General features: G+C 57.3%; 5 protein-coding genes across 5 annotated transcripts; 2 read left to right on the top strand and 3 right to left on the bottom strand.

Annotated features, from left to right (window-relative positions):
• Positions 1-408: 408 nt before the first annotated feature.
• GUITHDRAFT_105737 (hypothetical protein) lies at positions 409-855 on the bottom strand (the record flags this gene model as incomplete). Its single annotated transcript, XM_005835515.1, has 3 exons — positions 409-514; positions 579-667; positions 718-855. The coding sequence occupies 3 exons, from the start codon at positions 853-855 to the stop codon at positions 409-411; spliced, it is 333 nt and encodes a 110-aa protein (XP_005835572.1).
• A 1,765-nt stretch (positions 856-2,620) lies between these two features.
• GUITHDRAFT_105738 (hypothetical protein) lies at positions 2,621-3,560 on the top strand (the record flags this gene model as incomplete). Its single annotated transcript, XM_005835516.1, has 5 exons — positions 2,621-2,640; positions 2,689-2,711; positions 2,785-3,161; positions 3,209-3,424; positions 3,510-3,560. 5 exons carry the CDS (start codon positions 2,621-2,623, stop codon positions 3,558-3,560), a joined length of 687 nt encoding a protein of 228 aa, XP_005835573.1.
• Positions 3,561-3,744: 184 nt separating this feature from the next.
• On the bottom strand, positions 3,745-6,151 carry GUITHDRAFT_105739 (hypothetical protein; the record flags this gene model as incomplete). The annotated part of the gene is made up of 18 exons (XM_005835517.1): positions 3,745-3,800; positions 3,840-3,927; positions 3,984-4,059; positions 4,118-4,166; positions 4,209-4,263; positions 4,312-4,377; positions 4,422-4,495; positions 4,546-4,723; positions 4,767-4,857; positions 4,908-5,046; positions 5,094-5,121; positions 5,165-5,389; positions 5,435-5,506; positions 5,618-5,656; positions 5,702-5,836; positions 5,917-5,973; positions 6,021-6,078; positions 6,129-6,151. 18 exons carry the CDS (start codon positions 6,149-6,151, stop codon positions 3,745-3,747), a joined length of 1,509 nt encoding a protein of 502 aa, XP_005835574.1.
• Positions 6,152-8,853: 2,702 nt separating this feature from the next.
• On the bottom strand, positions 8,854-10,843 carry GUITHDRAFT_105740 (hypothetical protein; the record flags this gene model as incomplete). Its single annotated transcript, XM_005835518.1, has 8 exons — positions 8,854-8,903; positions 9,021-9,084; positions 9,128-9,200; positions 9,258-9,368; positions 9,492-9,895; positions 10,107-10,164; positions 10,244-10,333; positions 10,560-10,843. The coding sequence occupies 8 exons, from the start codon at positions 10,841-10,843 to the stop codon at positions 8,854-8,856; spliced, it is 1,134 nt and encodes a 377-aa protein (XP_005835575.1).
• Positions 10,844-11,542: 699 nt separating this feature from the next.
• GUITHDRAFT_105741 (hypothetical protein) lies at positions 11,543-13,310 on the top strand (the record flags this gene model as incomplete). Its single annotated transcript, XM_005835519.1, has 3 exons — positions 11,543-12,439; positions 12,607-12,675; positions 12,729-13,310. The coding sequence occupies 3 exons, from the start codon at positions 11,543-11,545 to the stop codon at positions 13,308-13,310; spliced, it is 1,548 nt and encodes a 515-aa protein (XP_005835576.1).
• Between the last annotated feature and the right edge of the window lie 1,978 nt (positions 13,311-15,288).

Consider the following 15,288-nt stretch of genomic DNA (forward strand, 5'->3'; position numbering starts at 1 on the left):
GGCGCGAGGAGGAGAAGCCTCGGGCCCGTACCGATGAAGACGAGGACGACTCGAGCGAGGAGGAGCACGAAGAGCTCATGTCGCGAGTGCTGGGGAAGAGCAACAAGGTTGAGCAGGAGGAAGCGAAGAGGACGAATCATCGGGACGTGGCTGCCAACTTCATCAAGGTAGGCCGAACAGACGCTGTCCTCATTCCGCGATGATGTGAGGGCAGGCGCTGAACGACGACGAGGAGGAGGACGACGACGACGACGAAGAGTTTGCCAAGGCGCTAAGACAAGGGAGGTTTCAAGCAGTTTTGCGATGAGGAAGGGAGAAATGAAATGTCTGTGAGGAAGTTGTACAAGAATGCTCCAAGAGGTTCACTGGCAAGTAGGAGGCACCTCGACCCGCTCTGGCTCGCTGCCTTCACTTGACATGCTTGTCGATGGATGCAACGAGAGCGGCAGACGAGGCTCCCACCAGCTCCTCCACCTTCCCTCCATCCTTCAAGAGGATGAAAGTAGGAACAGCTCTGCTTACGCGTCAACTGCTGCGGCGAGAGGGCGAGGTGAAGAGGAAAGAGAGAGACGACATACCTTATCGAATTGCTTGCCGCCACATCGTCTGCTTCGTCCACGTCGACCTTCAGGAAGGAAACTTTGTCTCCGTACTTCGCCGCAAGATTCTGCACCTATGGAAATCCTCACCCTCCTCCCTACACGGAACATCCGCTACCTCGGGCCAAATCCTCTGACATGGTCCACACCACTTGGCTGTGTGATAGGCTACAACGAGCTTCGACTTGACATCTGCCGCTGCTTTGTACTCCTGCATATTGTTCACGATCTTGACGGCCGAGGCGTCCGAGGCCATGGTTCTTCTTCCCTGTACGTCAAACTGTCTGTTTGGAAGGGGAGCTGCACAAATGGTGAGAAGAGTGACATGGATGTTGAGGAAACCATGCCTGACCAAGCTCTCGGGGGCGCCAAACAGAACCTGGGGGTTGTACATGTCTTTGTTAGGGGGAGGGCGCAAAGTGGAAACAGGACATGAAGGGAAAGCTTCAAATATGATGAGTAAAGAAGAGCAGAGATGTCACAGTTTCAGCTCTTTATGTGTCGGTAAGAAAAAGAAAAAGGATTTGAAAGGAATCGGATGGAGGAGGGAGAAGAATGCTTGTATTTGGAAAGCAAAGGGGAAGGGAAACATGCAGGAAGACTGCACAAGGAGAGATGACTGTGGAAAAGAGAGAGCGAGAAAGGCATGCATGCATGAAGTGGGGCGGCTTGGATCCTATACCTGCTCGTCATTCTCCTCGCCCCCACCATCTTCGCTCCTCCTACCACCATTACAAGCGCCGCCCTGCGCATCATAGAGAGCGGATACTACCCCGTCATAGATGACCCCCCCTTTACATCAGATCTATCCAATCACCCCTACCCACTATATTGAGTAGGATACAGGGGGTTATCTATAGCGATGTACTACCACTACCGGCCACGTTCATTACCCACCCCACACAACTCAGTGACTCCTCTTGGCCCGCCTCAGGTATGTCAGTTGCGGGCCGGCGTACCGTACCGGGCCCGGGCCGGCCCCGGCGGGGGCCGGCCGGGCCCGGCCACTCAGCCTAGTACCGGGTGACTCAGGCCCCACGCCGGGCCTGGACTCTCAAGTCTGCCGCTGTGCGTGTTTGTACTTGACTTACACTCGTTTCCTGGCATGAGACACCGTCCCGGTGGCACTGAATCAGGCTGACTCAGTATTCAACTGGCAAACTGAGTCCCCAGCTTTTTCAAATAAGCTTTCAGTTTGCCAGCCTGTTGTGTCCACGTACCGCCCACGGCGGTGGTTGGCCGGGCCATCATGGCATCGCGGCTCAGGGCCCGGCGGCCCGGCCCCCGGGCCGGGCCGGGATCATGCCGGACTGCTAGGCGGCTCGGGTCCCGACCCGGTGACCGGGTCCCCGCCGGGGGCCCCCGCCGGGGTGGCATCACTGTCTCAGCCCGAGGGTCACCCACCCTGGATGTCGCCGGGCTTTCCGTACCCCTCCATCCAATACTATGATACTTCAAATGACTCTCATACCCCCTGCTTTGAGTTGTTAAGTACCATGTTCCTGACCTTCATGACCCTACCCCTCCCACTCTGTCTGACACCCCCACCCACTTAAAATCGGTCTCGGGAATAGCCGGAACCTCCGCACAGACTGGAGGCTCGACGATCTCTGAATATTCTTGCGGTGAGGGTGTTGAGAGAAATATAATTTCTATGATTTTAAAAAGATATACGTACTGGTTGTAATTTTACTTTCAAATTTCAACTTATATTGATGAATATTCGAGCTATGAAACAAATTAACTTTCTGGGTTTTGAGGTGGAGGAAAATCATTGCTTCCGACGGAAATTTTGTCTAGGACACAAAGTGAACTCGAGACAAGCCCAACACCCCCAGACAGCAGGAGCAGGAGCGGGAGAGGGAGAGGGAGCAGGAGCAGGGAGCAGGAGCAGGGAGAAGGGAGCAGGCAGCAGGCAGCAGGCAGCAGGCAGCAGGCAGCAGGCAGCAGGCAGCAGGCAGCAGGCAGCAGGCAGCAGGCAGCAGGCAGCAGGCAGCAGGCAGCAGGCAGCAATCGTTGCAATGCTTTTGATGGCCATGCGGTGCTTGTAAAGAGACGTGGGTTGTTTGCGATGACTTCAAGTGAGTAGATGGGCAACAACTCTAGCAGAGGGTCGCTCATGTCCCCTCGTCAACCTGTAAGCATCCTGAGAGTGCTCTGTGCACGACCTGACCAAAGGAGGCAGAGGCCCTCGCGAAGCAGAACTTGTTCGGTCTGCGCGTCAGAACTCACTCTTTCGTGGAACTGCGAGGTACAGGAGATGAAGGGGACGGTGAATGCGAGGGAGTTGGGGAATTTTCTTACTTGCACTTCACTCACAAGATACATCAGTTCTGTGCGAGGAGGAAGCTTGGGGTTCCACCGCCAAACTCTCCTTTCAACCTCAGTGTGCGATCAGATCTTTTTGTATCGGAGACAGATGATGAGCTGAGGAGAAGACTGGGATGGGAAGAGGAGATCTTCAGCGCGATTCTTGATCTACAACGGAGACCTCCCGAGCTCCTTCGCTCGCGCTACCTCATGGGCGACATCGAGCGAGAACTTCTCTCCCGCAAAGTTGAGGTGACGCTGAGCCGGCCTCCCTCCTCTTCCTTACAACGACTGCACAGGATCTGGTGATGCAGCTGGAGCAATACTTGGGCATGGAGGAGAGAAGCTTCTCTGACGGTGACATGAGGAGCAGAAGGGCGTGGGAGCACGAGATGGAGTTGCGGATAGACAGACTACGACAGGAGGAAGCGATTGAACCCTCAGATGTCATGCAGTGGAAGCAAATGCTAGAGCAGGTAGAGGAGGAGAAGCTCATGCTGTGCCGAAACACAGAGGTTTGAGAGCCCTACTTCCCCTCCCTTCCCCCTCTCCTCTTCTCCTGCTCCCTTCGTCCTGCTTGAGCGTTGACGATCATATCAGGAGCTGCTGAACGTGGTGGAGGTGAGAATGAAGGAGGTTGAGTGCTTGTAGATGTGAACGGACTTGATAATATAGTCTTTGTTGGTAAAAGAATATCGCGCTCATCCATTGTTTGCTGGTAACATCCGCACTCTGCGGTTCTCCAGCACCGTCACCATGTGAGACATTTTGTGTTGAAGCTCATCAACTTTTCGGATCTGCTCCTGCTCATCAACCCATCACGCTCGGCAGGAACTCAAGGCTTCTTTACTTGGATGTATCCTCCCAGTGCCTTCTTCGCCCCGCTTCCTCCTGCATGCACCGCCACTTGTCTCTCTCCCACCTCCTTACTCCGATCTCTTCTCTCAACGTTGATCGCCAGCTGGAATTCACTGTAGGTTTGTGATCCTGATTGAGCTGAACAAGAGTTTGGATTCGGCTGGGCAGGCTCAAGTCAACTCAGGAGGCAGCAAGCTTCTCTTCGAGCAGGCCTACCGTGCCGCAAAGGGAGGGCCCTTGCGTCCAAGAGGTCGGCATGGCGCTTAGCGTGGACACGCTCTCTTGGTCGCATCTGCACCCGCAGGTCACTGAAGGTCTGGGAGGCGCTTCTTGAGCTCTCGAAGACTTACTCCGGGTCTGCTCTGCGAGGGCAGCCCTGCAGGTGATGCGCTCCATGCTCTGCGACAAGTCACAAGAGAAGCGCAGAGAGCTTCACATCACGAATCAGTGTGTACTCCGACGATGACCGCAGCCCGCAAAATTTACACGTGAACATCTAAGATAGAGAATGGGTGCCATGCAAGTGAGATCAGTCTCAACGAACCTCTTGCCTTGGTTCTGCTGAGACCTTCGACTCCTTCTCAGTCAAAGTCCCTTGCAAGTCCTCGAGCTGCGTGGACATTCACCCAACATCTAACAAGCTGTAGACAGCACCTGCTTCTTCTTCAAGAGCAGCTCCAACTTTAAGATCAGCTCCTGCAGTTGCTGATTCGCCTTATGGTGGGAGCCTAGAGAGGGAGTGAGACTGAGGCGGGTTCTCTTTGCAGGTCCCACTCACTCAGATTTCGTGAGCTTGCGGTAGAAGTTGCTTGGGAGACTTCGGAGCCCATAAGCACCTGAGACTGCAGCAGCTCCTGCTTATGCGCCAGCTGAGATTGCAGCAGCCGGCGTTTCAACCCCAGCAGCATGGTCTGCGCCTCGAGGATCCCCTCGGGCTGTGGAGGAGACGCGGGTTGCTGCCAGCCGAGTCATGAAGGAGGACATGCCAGGCAGGCTCACGGTCTTGAGCTTGGTGGCCCGCGCGATGCCGTCGTTGAGGGCATTGTCGTACCTGAAAGCCGTCCACTTGTCGTTGCGCGAGGCTGCGGGGCTGACGCATCCGACGGAGTCAGGGGGGAACGATTGAGGAGAGATTGTTACAGAGGAGAGCGGCAAGGAGAGTCTGGAAGGTCGTCGAGATTTCTGGCGATGGTGAGAAGCCCCAGCTGTTTGCAGATGTCGTTGCATTGGTGGCTGTTGAAGAAGCTGAGAATGCCTTCCCTGCCGATGTTTCCGATGCCTTCAAAGACGGTCATCACTATGGCTCAAAGTCAGAGGCGAGGCTACCAAAACTCTTCCCATCGATGCTGTGAATCTGAGGAGCAGAATCAGTCGGTATCAATCATATGCTGCGCCACCTGAGGGTCTGTGTAGAAGGTCCCAACCCCCTGTATGTCGCACACCAGCAACCTTCTGTTCGAGATGTGGTGCGTGAAGTGACTGAAAGCCTGCGGAACTTTTTCTTTCGACTCCACGTTGCCGTCGTTGTCGTTGTGCTTCACGTACTTGCCCTCTAGGAGAGGCTCCACGTTGATTAGCCTCCCCTCGCATTCAATAAGCTGCACAACACTGACAGGGAGAAACTGCCAAGCAAGGATCAGAGTAAGTTGGGTCATTTCAAGATAAACCTTGATGGAGACTTGCTGTCCATGCTCTGATACTTTCTTGCTGTTGAACAAGCGAGCAAAACTCTCTGCCACCTTTTAGAAGAATCAATGAAATCCAAGAGGTGGGACGCATGAAATAGTAGGAAAGGTGAAGTGAGGGAGAGGGAGAGGGAGAAGGAGAGGGAGAGGGGGAGGGTTCCAGACCGTCTGCGTCATCGCCTCATCGAAGTAGATCTTGTCTTCCTATTACAAGGTATCACATCATCTCACTCCACCATGAGTGAGTACAATCTTGGGGGGCACGATCTCGGGCTTGAATATCTTGGCGACATGTTGTTTTTGTATCCCGATGGAATCGATTAGCGTCATTTTCACGCACCATCGCATTCCACCCTCCGCCAAGGGCTTGTCATCCAGCAACACCTGTCATCAAACTTTTACCTACTTGGATCTCTCGAGGGGTTGACAAGAGAGGAGAAGAGAGGGAAAGACGGAGAGCTCACTGAGCATGGTTCTTGTGACCAGACTTCGTTGCCGACATCGTAAGTGTACTTGATGCCCTTGCTCGAAACGTCAGGCAACAAAAGCTGTTGAGCTCAGCAAACACTTTTTGGCATCGACGGATTTGACCTGGTTGATACTTCTTGAGAAGATCTTTGCCAGCACTGCAGAGAGGCATCAAAGTCAAGCAGAACCCCCAAAGCAACGGAAAGACCGTTTCTTCTTCCGTTCCATCATTTGAGACGATATGCTTTCAACATCACCAGCTAGGATGTGAGATCCAACCCCCGGCACACAAGACCATCATGGCACGTTGCCTTTCTCAAGCAAATTCACAGCATGTCGAGCTGTAACATTCGTCGCTTCCATCATCTCTTTCTACCATCTGCTTCGTTGGCATTAGCAACTTTTATCATCCTCCCTTCGTCTCTTCCCCCAACACCTTTCCTTCCCTGACGCCCTCCCTCCCTCTTTCTCACCCGATCCTTTCATATTCGTACCCTTATTCCCGTTCGTCCCTCTCCTCCCTTCCCTTCGCTCCTCTTCCCTCCGTTCCTTCCCCTCCCGATTACTCCATCCCACCTTTCCTTCCTTCCTCACTCTCCTTCTCTTCGCTTCCTTTCAGGCTCTCTTGTTCGCTCCCTCCTCTCTCCCTCCCTCTCATTCCCCTACAGCTTCTCCCCAACTCTCCATACTTTCTACCTTGAGGTCTGGAGGTACACCCTAAACCTCTACCCCCCCCCCCTGATCTCTCCAAAAATCACCTGATTGGATAGGGTGGTGGGTTAGACGATGGGTTCCCGTGCTGCCGGACCTACCGACCTGTCCAGGGGTGGGGGTATATCATGATCAGACCAATCAAGGGGTAGGGTGGTTAGCATTCCATTACGCCGGAGACCGGTGGGTACCTGGCAGTCGAAAGCAAAGGACGAAGTTGGGGTAGGAATCTCTATTGATCACAGAGGGTGGGGTGGGGACTGTACTATCAATGAACCTAGGGTGGGGTGATTCGGACGGGCTTGCCTGGGACGGGTATTAGCCCAGGCACCCAGGGCGGTCCGGCAGGATGCCAGTCATAGAGGAGGGGTGGTCAAGATGGGAGTATGGGGGGTCCTGGGGGTACCTCCCCTGGTAATAAACAAACTGGGGGGAAAGGAGATCACCGGGACTAGTACTAATGCCACCGAGCTCGGTCAGTGAGGAGTGCCGCGGCCCGGTCACCGTACGGTACTGGTGACCGCCCGGCCGGGCTTAGCTCAGCCTCACTGAGTGGCGGCCCGATGCCAGGCCCGGCCGCAGTAAGTTCGGACCCGGCGCCGTCACGGTAAGCCTAGTACGGTAGCCGGCGCTGCCCGCCGGGGGCCCGTCACCGCCGACGGTGCCGCTGTGCCCAAGGACCCCGCTGGTCAGGGCCCCGGGGCCGGTGAGCAAGCAGGCGAGCGCGGACCGGCGGGCAGCCGGGCTTCGAGTGACCGTCGTTGCTTGCCCCAGGCTCTGCTGTCTCGGATTTTATTCCTCCTGCATGCTCCTGCTGCTTGTTGCTTGACCCTTCGGCTGCTTGTCTGCGCGGCTTCGCGCTTGGGCTGGCGATGCCGGGTCTGCTGACGGTTGCCAGCAGTGCTGGTTCTTTTCGGGCTTGTGTTTTGTGTGTGTTTGTGCAGCTTCTCGCTGTGAACTGTGTGCCAGGAGGTTTAGCTTGTTCCTGCTTTGTTTTGCTTGAGGCACTTTTTACCTTCTGTCAGTAAATCCTATTAGATCCCCTCAAGGCCTTCCCGCATTGCTATGCTCAGATGCTCAACTGCTTCTTCATGGCATGCCGATCTGCCAGTGTCCGACGCAATGGATGTCAGCGCCAGCTCGATCCTTCCGTTGCTGCGCATCATCTCCAGACCTGCAAACGGCGATCCTCCAAGCTTCCTACAGCTGCCTCCGGGGTAGGATTTACTTGCCGCTTTGTGGCGGCAGCGGACGTCTCGACTGACAGTGGTCAGTCGGCTGCTTCCGGGTATCGCGTCTAAGGGATTTTATTCCTCCTGCATGGTTTTCCTGCTTTCTGTGTTCCATCTCTACCGTTTTTCGACCTCCTCGAGGTCGAACTTGCTCTTTCACATGTGAGCGTTTTCTTGTCATCTCCTCACACCATTCGTCGAGTTTCTTCAGGTTCTCCCTGTTTTCATTCAAAAATTTGAATTTTCCTGGCGGTCATCTGCATGCTACTTGGTATCTTGGGCTCTGTCGAGACCTCATGGCACTAGGTTTCACTTGTGCTCTGTTCTGATCCTCTCCCTTGTACGGTGGGACTGGCATGCGACGCCCTTCCGCTCCACCTCCAGTGGCTCAACCTTGCTTATCGCAACATTTGGCTCCACTACCTGTCACTGGCATGAGGCGTCGAGATCTACCTTGGGCTTTACTACTAGTGACGGGCGATACCATGTCGCTCGGCTGACCCTTCTTTTTCTCCAATGGGTTTGTTCAAGCGGAGGCTCTCCCCCAAGTGCCGAACTCCTGCTCGTCGGTCCAGCTTGCGCATCTACCGGCGTTCCTTCTTTCGACGCTGGGTAGCTCAGGCCCAGAGGCGCAGACTCGGCAGCACTCCTTTCTCTCCTGCTCTGCGTCCTGTATCCGGAGGGAATCTGCTGGGGTCCCCTTCCCTCCTCCAGTCGCCTCCCGTGGCTCCTCTCTCCCCCTCCCCCACCGCCATTGTCGACCTCAGCGGTCGCAACCTGACTGAGGCCTCTCCGCGGGTCGAGCCCGCCTCACTGACAAAGGTCTTTTGTGGATGCTGACAATGCCCAGACCGGGGAGGGGGAGGGGGAGGAGGACAAGCGCCCAGCGGCCCCTGGTGCTGCCTCCCCCTCCTCTCCGGACTCCTCATCATCCAGCTCGGATGATGCCTACCGCCGACTGTTTCAGCTTGATTCCTCAGCTGATGTTTCTCAGTCTCCAGCTGCAGGCGCTGACTCTCCGCCGTCCCTCTTCGGGGGCCCTGCGAAGGCATCCGATGCATCAGCCTGTGCTGCGAATGTCCTGCCTGACGAGGATGATCAACCTGACCTTGCTGATGCCGACCCTGATTCTGCTACGGATGTGCCCCCGGTTCCACCTATGGCCACCTCAGATTGGCCGGAGGGCTTGCAGTGGTTGATGTCCAACCTCCGAGTCTTCCTCTATATTCATGAGCGCTTTCGTCCTCATGTCACTGCGTCTCACCTCTTTGGTGAGACTGCAGAGCTTTGGCTGACTTGTCTTGTGTCTTTGCTGCAATTCATCGATCGATATGATCCTTCCTCGTCCAGCTATCAGACCCTTGTTCTGCTCTTTGAGCACCTTCCCGCCTTACTGCTTCCCGTACCCAAGGCTGCCAATGGTCCTACCAAGGACGCGCTTATCAAGCGCCAGTGCCGACGTTTCTTGAAGGGTGAATGGAAAGCTCTTTTCAAGCGCTATCTGCCTGCTGCAGAAACCCATGGGAAGAAGCAAGCAAAGGGGGCGCGGCAGCCTTCACCGCCCCAAGGACAGCAGCAGCAGCAGCAGCAGCAGCAGCAGCAGCAGCAGCAGCAACTTCGGCGGTCACCTCGGCACCTGCAGCCCTCGTCCCTCCCACAGCAGCAGCTGCAGGAGTCCGAGCAGCTGCAACCGCCCCGCGGCGGCAACGGCAGAAACAGCAACGGCGGCGGCAGCCACATCCGCAGCCGCCGCAGCCGCAGCCGCAGCCGCAGCCGCAGCCGCAACACCACCGCCACCAGCAGCAACCGCAGCAGCAGCAGCCGCAGCCGCAGCACCCGCGTCAGCAGCAGCAGCAACAGCAGCAGCAGCAGCAGCAGCAACGCCAGCGTCAGCAGCAGCGTCCGCGTCAGCAGCAGCAGCAGCAGCAACACCAGCAACCACCACAGCAGCGACCACAACCGCGCAGGCCGAGGGAGCAGCGGCAGTCCGGCCAATCGTCTCAGGAGTCTGAGCCTGCTCCTCCGCCGCGACCTACGCTGTCCCTCACCTCTGAGAGCGAGCGCCAAAGACAGTTGGCGATTCATCAGTTCACTGCGGGTGACCTTCATCGGGCGGTACGGACACTACTGAGCTCCGGCATCTACAAGGCTGAATCTTTCGCTGATCTTCTTGCTGAAGCACAAGAGAAGTTCCCTGATGGTGCGTCGCCTGCCTTTGGAAGTGCTTCCGCGGATCATCTCACCCAGCAAGCGCTTGCAGTACTGCAGGTGGATTTGACTGACATCCTCGACACCACTAGCCTGATCCAGGCGATCAAGCGCTACAGCTCCTTTGCGGGGACCGATGACCAAGGGTGGAGGATTCGGCAACACCTGTCACCCCTTTCTAGTCATCCTGCAGCTTTGAAGCTCTACTGCAAACATATCCTCCAAGGGGTCCTTCTTGGCCGGATGCCGGATCTTCTTATTCCTGCCCTGTCAGCCATTCGTCGAGGAGGCAGATTTATTCCCCTCTCCAAGGGAGCTGATAAACCTGGTCTCCGGCCAATTGTCATCGGTTCTGCACACCGTCGACTCGCGACGAAGCTTGCTTTGGCAGGGATTCGCTCTTTTCTTGACCAGCACTTCCTCTCGTCTCACCCTCGAGCGATTCAGTTCGGACTCGATCGAGACGGCTGTCTGAAGTTCTCGCAAACCGCGTCAGCGCTCCTGCCCCTTCACGCTCGCGGTGATGATGAGGATGTTGCCAAAAAAGTTTACGAAAGTTTACATCCCCTCCTGGCATCAACGTCTCAAGATTCAACTTCTTCACTTCGAGGTCGTCACTGGCGGGATTACACTTGGCGGCCTGCCTATCGGCACGGATGGATTTCATGCTAGTCAGCTCCGAGCGAAGGTTTCTACCCTCAACGAAGAGCTCTCGAAGCTCGGGCTCGTCCAGCATGGCTTCATGTTCAAGACGCTGGTGAGGGCGAGCCATCTCCAGAAGCTGCGCTTCTTCCTCCAGGGGTCTTCTCCGTTTCTCCCGCGGGTCCAATCACAGATTCGTCGCTTTGACCTCTCTGTCCACCTGGCGCTTGAGAAATACCACCGCTGGCCTTCCTCGCAGTACCTCGCCGCGCATCCCGACCTGCTAGAGTTTGCGAGGTTCAAGCGGGAGCTTCCGGGCGGCATAGTCGGGGAGGGGACGAGTTCAACGCGGCCCTCTGAGGGTCTAATCGCCGCCGAGCGGTACCGTGTTCCTGTGTCCAGCCTCCCTCCGTCCGCTGCCCCAGGCGGACCCCCGGGCAACGCCGGCTCCTTGTCGGCGGCTGCCCTTTCTCCGTCCGCGGCCGCCCGCTTTGTGGCGGCAGCGCGGACGTCTCGACTGACAGTGGTCAGTCGGCTGCCTCCGGGTATCGCGTCTAAGGGATTTTATTCCTCCTGCATGCTCCTGCTGCTTGTTGCTTGATTGCTTGACCCTTAGGCTGCTTGTCTGCGCGGCTTCGCGCTTGGGCTGGCGGTGCCGCGCTGACGGTTGCCAGCAGTGCTGGTTCTTTTCGGGCTTGTGTTTTGTGTGTGATTGTGCAGCTTCTCGCTGTGCGCTGTGTGCCTGGAGGTTTAGCTTGTTCCTGCTTTGTTTTGCTTGAGGCACTTTTTACCTTCTGCCCGGCAGTAAATCCATTGTTCTGACCAGCCGATGTCACGGACGCTGCTCTCTCCTCATAGCCTGGACGTTCACTGCTCGAGATCTCTCCGTGCCCAGAAGCATCCTCTGGCGACCTTCTTCGTTGAGGCGCACGACTTCGTTCATAATGCTGGAGCGATCCTCTACCGTCGTGTGAGGGCTCCTGCACCGGCTGCAGATGGCGCGGCGATCCCACCTGCCCCGGCTGCTGTGCCTGATGATGCAGGACGCCCCCCGGCATCTGTGGTACACATCCCTGGTTTGCGCGCTCTCGTCGACTCGTCTCATGAGCACTTTATTGCTCCGCCTGCGCAGCGAAATGTGACCCCTCTTGTCATGCGCGTCTTCCCTCGCCATGTGCATGCTCGCGCTGCGCTGACCGATCAGCAGCGTGATATCCTCACCTTGCACAGCCGCAGGACACACTCGCTCAAGTCGCAGGATAGGGTCTTGACAGTGCAGTCTACCATCTTCGCTCATTTTCCTGAGCGTGACCTGAGCCACTCTCCGATGCGAGTCTCGAGCTACTACCCCCTCAAGGCCTTCCCGCACCGCTATGCTCAGATGCTCGACTGCTATCTCCATGGCATGCCGATCTGCCAGTGTCCGACGGAATGTGATGGATGTCAGCGCGAGCTCGATCCCTCTGTTGCTGCACATCATCTCCAGACCTGCAAACGCCGATCCTCCAAGCTTCCCACGGCGCATGACAACCTTACTCGTACGATTCGGTCGATGCTGAACGAAGCTGGTCTTCAGAGCGTCATCGATACAGTGGGGGATCCTCGTTCTCGACGGCAGGTACCCTCCCATCCTCATGGCCGCAAGATGAAGGGCGATATCCACATCCCTGGAATCCGCGATCGAGGGTCCGAGCAGTACGAGGGCTTGATGGCGGACGTGACGTTGGTCCACCCTTACTGCCGACCTGACCAAGTGGGGGGAGGTCAACCTCGACGCCCTCCATGTTGCAGCGTCTGAGAAGATTCGCAAACATCGCGCTGCATATGCCATGACTACTCCTGCATCCTGACACCCTCCGCTTCATCTGGTATCTCGCGGACATCATTGCTCAGCGCTCGATGCCTCTTGAGGATGCGGCGTTTGGTCGGCACTTCGTGCCTGATGACGGACCTGCTGCTGAGGTCCTGGCTCGCAAACGCGCCGCCACCTATCATGCCAGCGCCTCACTATGCAGCTGACGCTGGAGGCGCTCTTGTCTGGTGCGAGGCGCATGACGCCCTTGCGGGCGCAAGCACTTCTCGAGCCAGAGGACAGCTCCTCCTCGGACTTTGTCGAGTCGCCTGAGGAGGAGTCTTCGCCGGAGGTCTCCGACTCCGATGGGGGAAACACGTCGAGTGGCGCCGACGATCGGCGCGGAGCTGGCGAGGCGTCTCCGTCCCTCACTGTGACGTCGGGTGCCTCCGGAGAGCTCGACACCACTGGGGTGCTTGCTGCTGGTCCGAGCTCGCCTGCTTCCTCCCCGGCATCGGTCGGGTCACGCCGGTCCTTGGGCATTGCTGCGGCGTCGCCGCCGTCACGGGCGGCTACCACTGACTCGGCTACCGCTGACTCGGAGGCTAGCGAGGAGGACTACCTCGAGCGGTACCGTGTTCCTGTGTCCAGCCTCCCTCCGTCCGCTGCCCCAGGCGGACCCCCGGGCAACGCCGGCTCCTTGTCGGCGGCTGCCCTTGCTCCGTCCGCGGCCGCCCGCTTTGTGGCGGCAGCGGACGTCTCGACTGACAGTGGTCAGTCGGCTGCCTCCGGGTATCGCGTCTAAGGGATTTTATTCCTCCTGCATGCTCCTGCTGCTTCAAGTTGCTTGATTGCTTGACCCTTAGGCTGCTTGTCTGCGCGGCTTCGCGCTTGGGCTGGCGGTGCCGCGTCTGGGTGCCAGCAGTGCTGGTTCTTTTCGGGCTTGTGTTTTGTGTGTGATTGTGCAGCTTCTCGCTGCGCGCTGTGTGCCAGGAGGTTTAGCTTGTTCCTGCTTTGTTTTGCTTGAGGCACTTTTTACCTTCTGCCAGTAAATCCTGTAGGCTATGCCTGACACTCTGAGTTTTACTCGCATACCGTACCCTGCTACCCTGCCAGTAAATCCTCTACTACCCTCAACGAAGAGCTCTCGAAGCTCGGGCTCGTCCAGCATGGCTTCATGTTCAAGACGCTGGTGAGGGCGAGCCATCTCCAGAAGCTGCGCTTCTTCCTCCAGGGGTCTTCTCCGTTTCTCCCGCGGGTCCAATCACAGATTCGTCGCTTTGACCTCTCTGTCCACCTGGCGCTTGAGAAATACCACCGCTGGCCTTCCTCGCAGTACCTCGCCGCGCATCCCGACCTGCTAGAGTTTGCGAGGTTCAAGCGGGAGCTTCCGCATAGTCGGGGTGGGGACGAGTTCACGCCCTCTGAGGGTCTACACCCCGCTGTTTACTATACGGCTATCGCTCGCTTCCTCGCTTGGTACTCTGACCAGCCCATGTCCCGGACCCTGCCCTCTCCTCATAGCCTGGACGTTCACTGCTCGAGATCTCTCCGTGCCCAGAAGCATCCTCTGGCGACCTTCTTCGTTGAGGCGCACGACTTCGTTCATAATGCTGGAGCGATCCTCTACCGTCGTGTGAGGGCTCCTGCACCGGCTGCAGATGGCGCGGCGATCCCACCTGCCCCGGCTGCTGTACCTGATGACGCAGGCCGCCCCCCGGCATCTGTGGTACACATCCCTGGTTTGCGCGCTCTCGTCGACTCGTCTCATGAGCACTTTATTGCTCCGCCTGCGCAGCGAAATGTGACCCCTCTTGTCATGCGCGTCTTCCCTCGCCATGTGCATGCTCGCGCTGCGCTGACCGATCAGCAGCGTGATATCCTCACCTTGCACAGCCGCAGGACACACTCGCTCAAGTCGCAGGATAGGGTCTTGACAGTGCAGTCTACCATCTTCGCTCATTTTCCTGAGCGTGACCTGAGCCACTCTCCGATGCGAGTCTCGAGCTACTACCCCCTCAAGGCCTTCCCGCACCGCTATGCTCAGATGCTCGACTGCTATCTCCATGGCATGCCGATCTGCCAGTGTCCGACGGAATGTGATGGATGTCAGCGCGAGCTCGACCCCTCCGTTGCTGCACATCATCTCCAGACCTGCAAACGCCGATCCTCCAAGCTTCCCACGGCGCATGACAACCTTACTCGTACGATTCGGTCGATGCTGAACGAAGCTGGTCTTCAGAGCGTCATCGATACAGTGGGGGATCCTCGTTCTCGACGGCAGGTACCCTCCCATCCTCATGGCCGCGTTGAAGATGAAGGGCGATATCCACATTCCTGGAATCCGCGATCGAGGGTCCGAGCAGTACGAGGCCGGGCGGCTTGATGGCGGACGTGACGTTGGTCCACCCTTACATTGGTAGCTCGGCCGACCTGACCAAGTGGGGGGAGGTCAACCTCGACGCCCTCCATGTTGCAGCGTCTGAGAAGATTCGCAAACATCGCGCTGCATATGCTATGACTACTCCTCCTCGAGCGTTCATCCCTCTTGCCATCTCGACGGACGGTACCCTGCATCCTGACACCCTCCGCTTCATCTGGTATCTCGCGGACATCATTGCTCAGCGCTCGATGCCTCTTGAGGATGCGGCGTTTGGTCGGCACTTCGTGCCTGATGACGGACCTGCTGCTGAGGTCTTGGCTCGCAAACGCGCCGCCACCTATCAGCCCCTCACCATGCAGCTGACGCTGGAAGCGCTCTTGTCTGGTGCGAGGGGCATGAC

Source organism: Guillardia theta (assembly GCF_000315625.1).
Source record: "Guillardia theta CCMP2712 unplaced genomic scaffold GUITHscaffold_21, whole genome shotgun sequence".
In the NCBI taxonomy this organism is placed as follows: domain Eukaryota; class Cryptophyceae; order Pyrenomonadales; family Geminigeraceae; genus Guillardia; species Guillardia theta.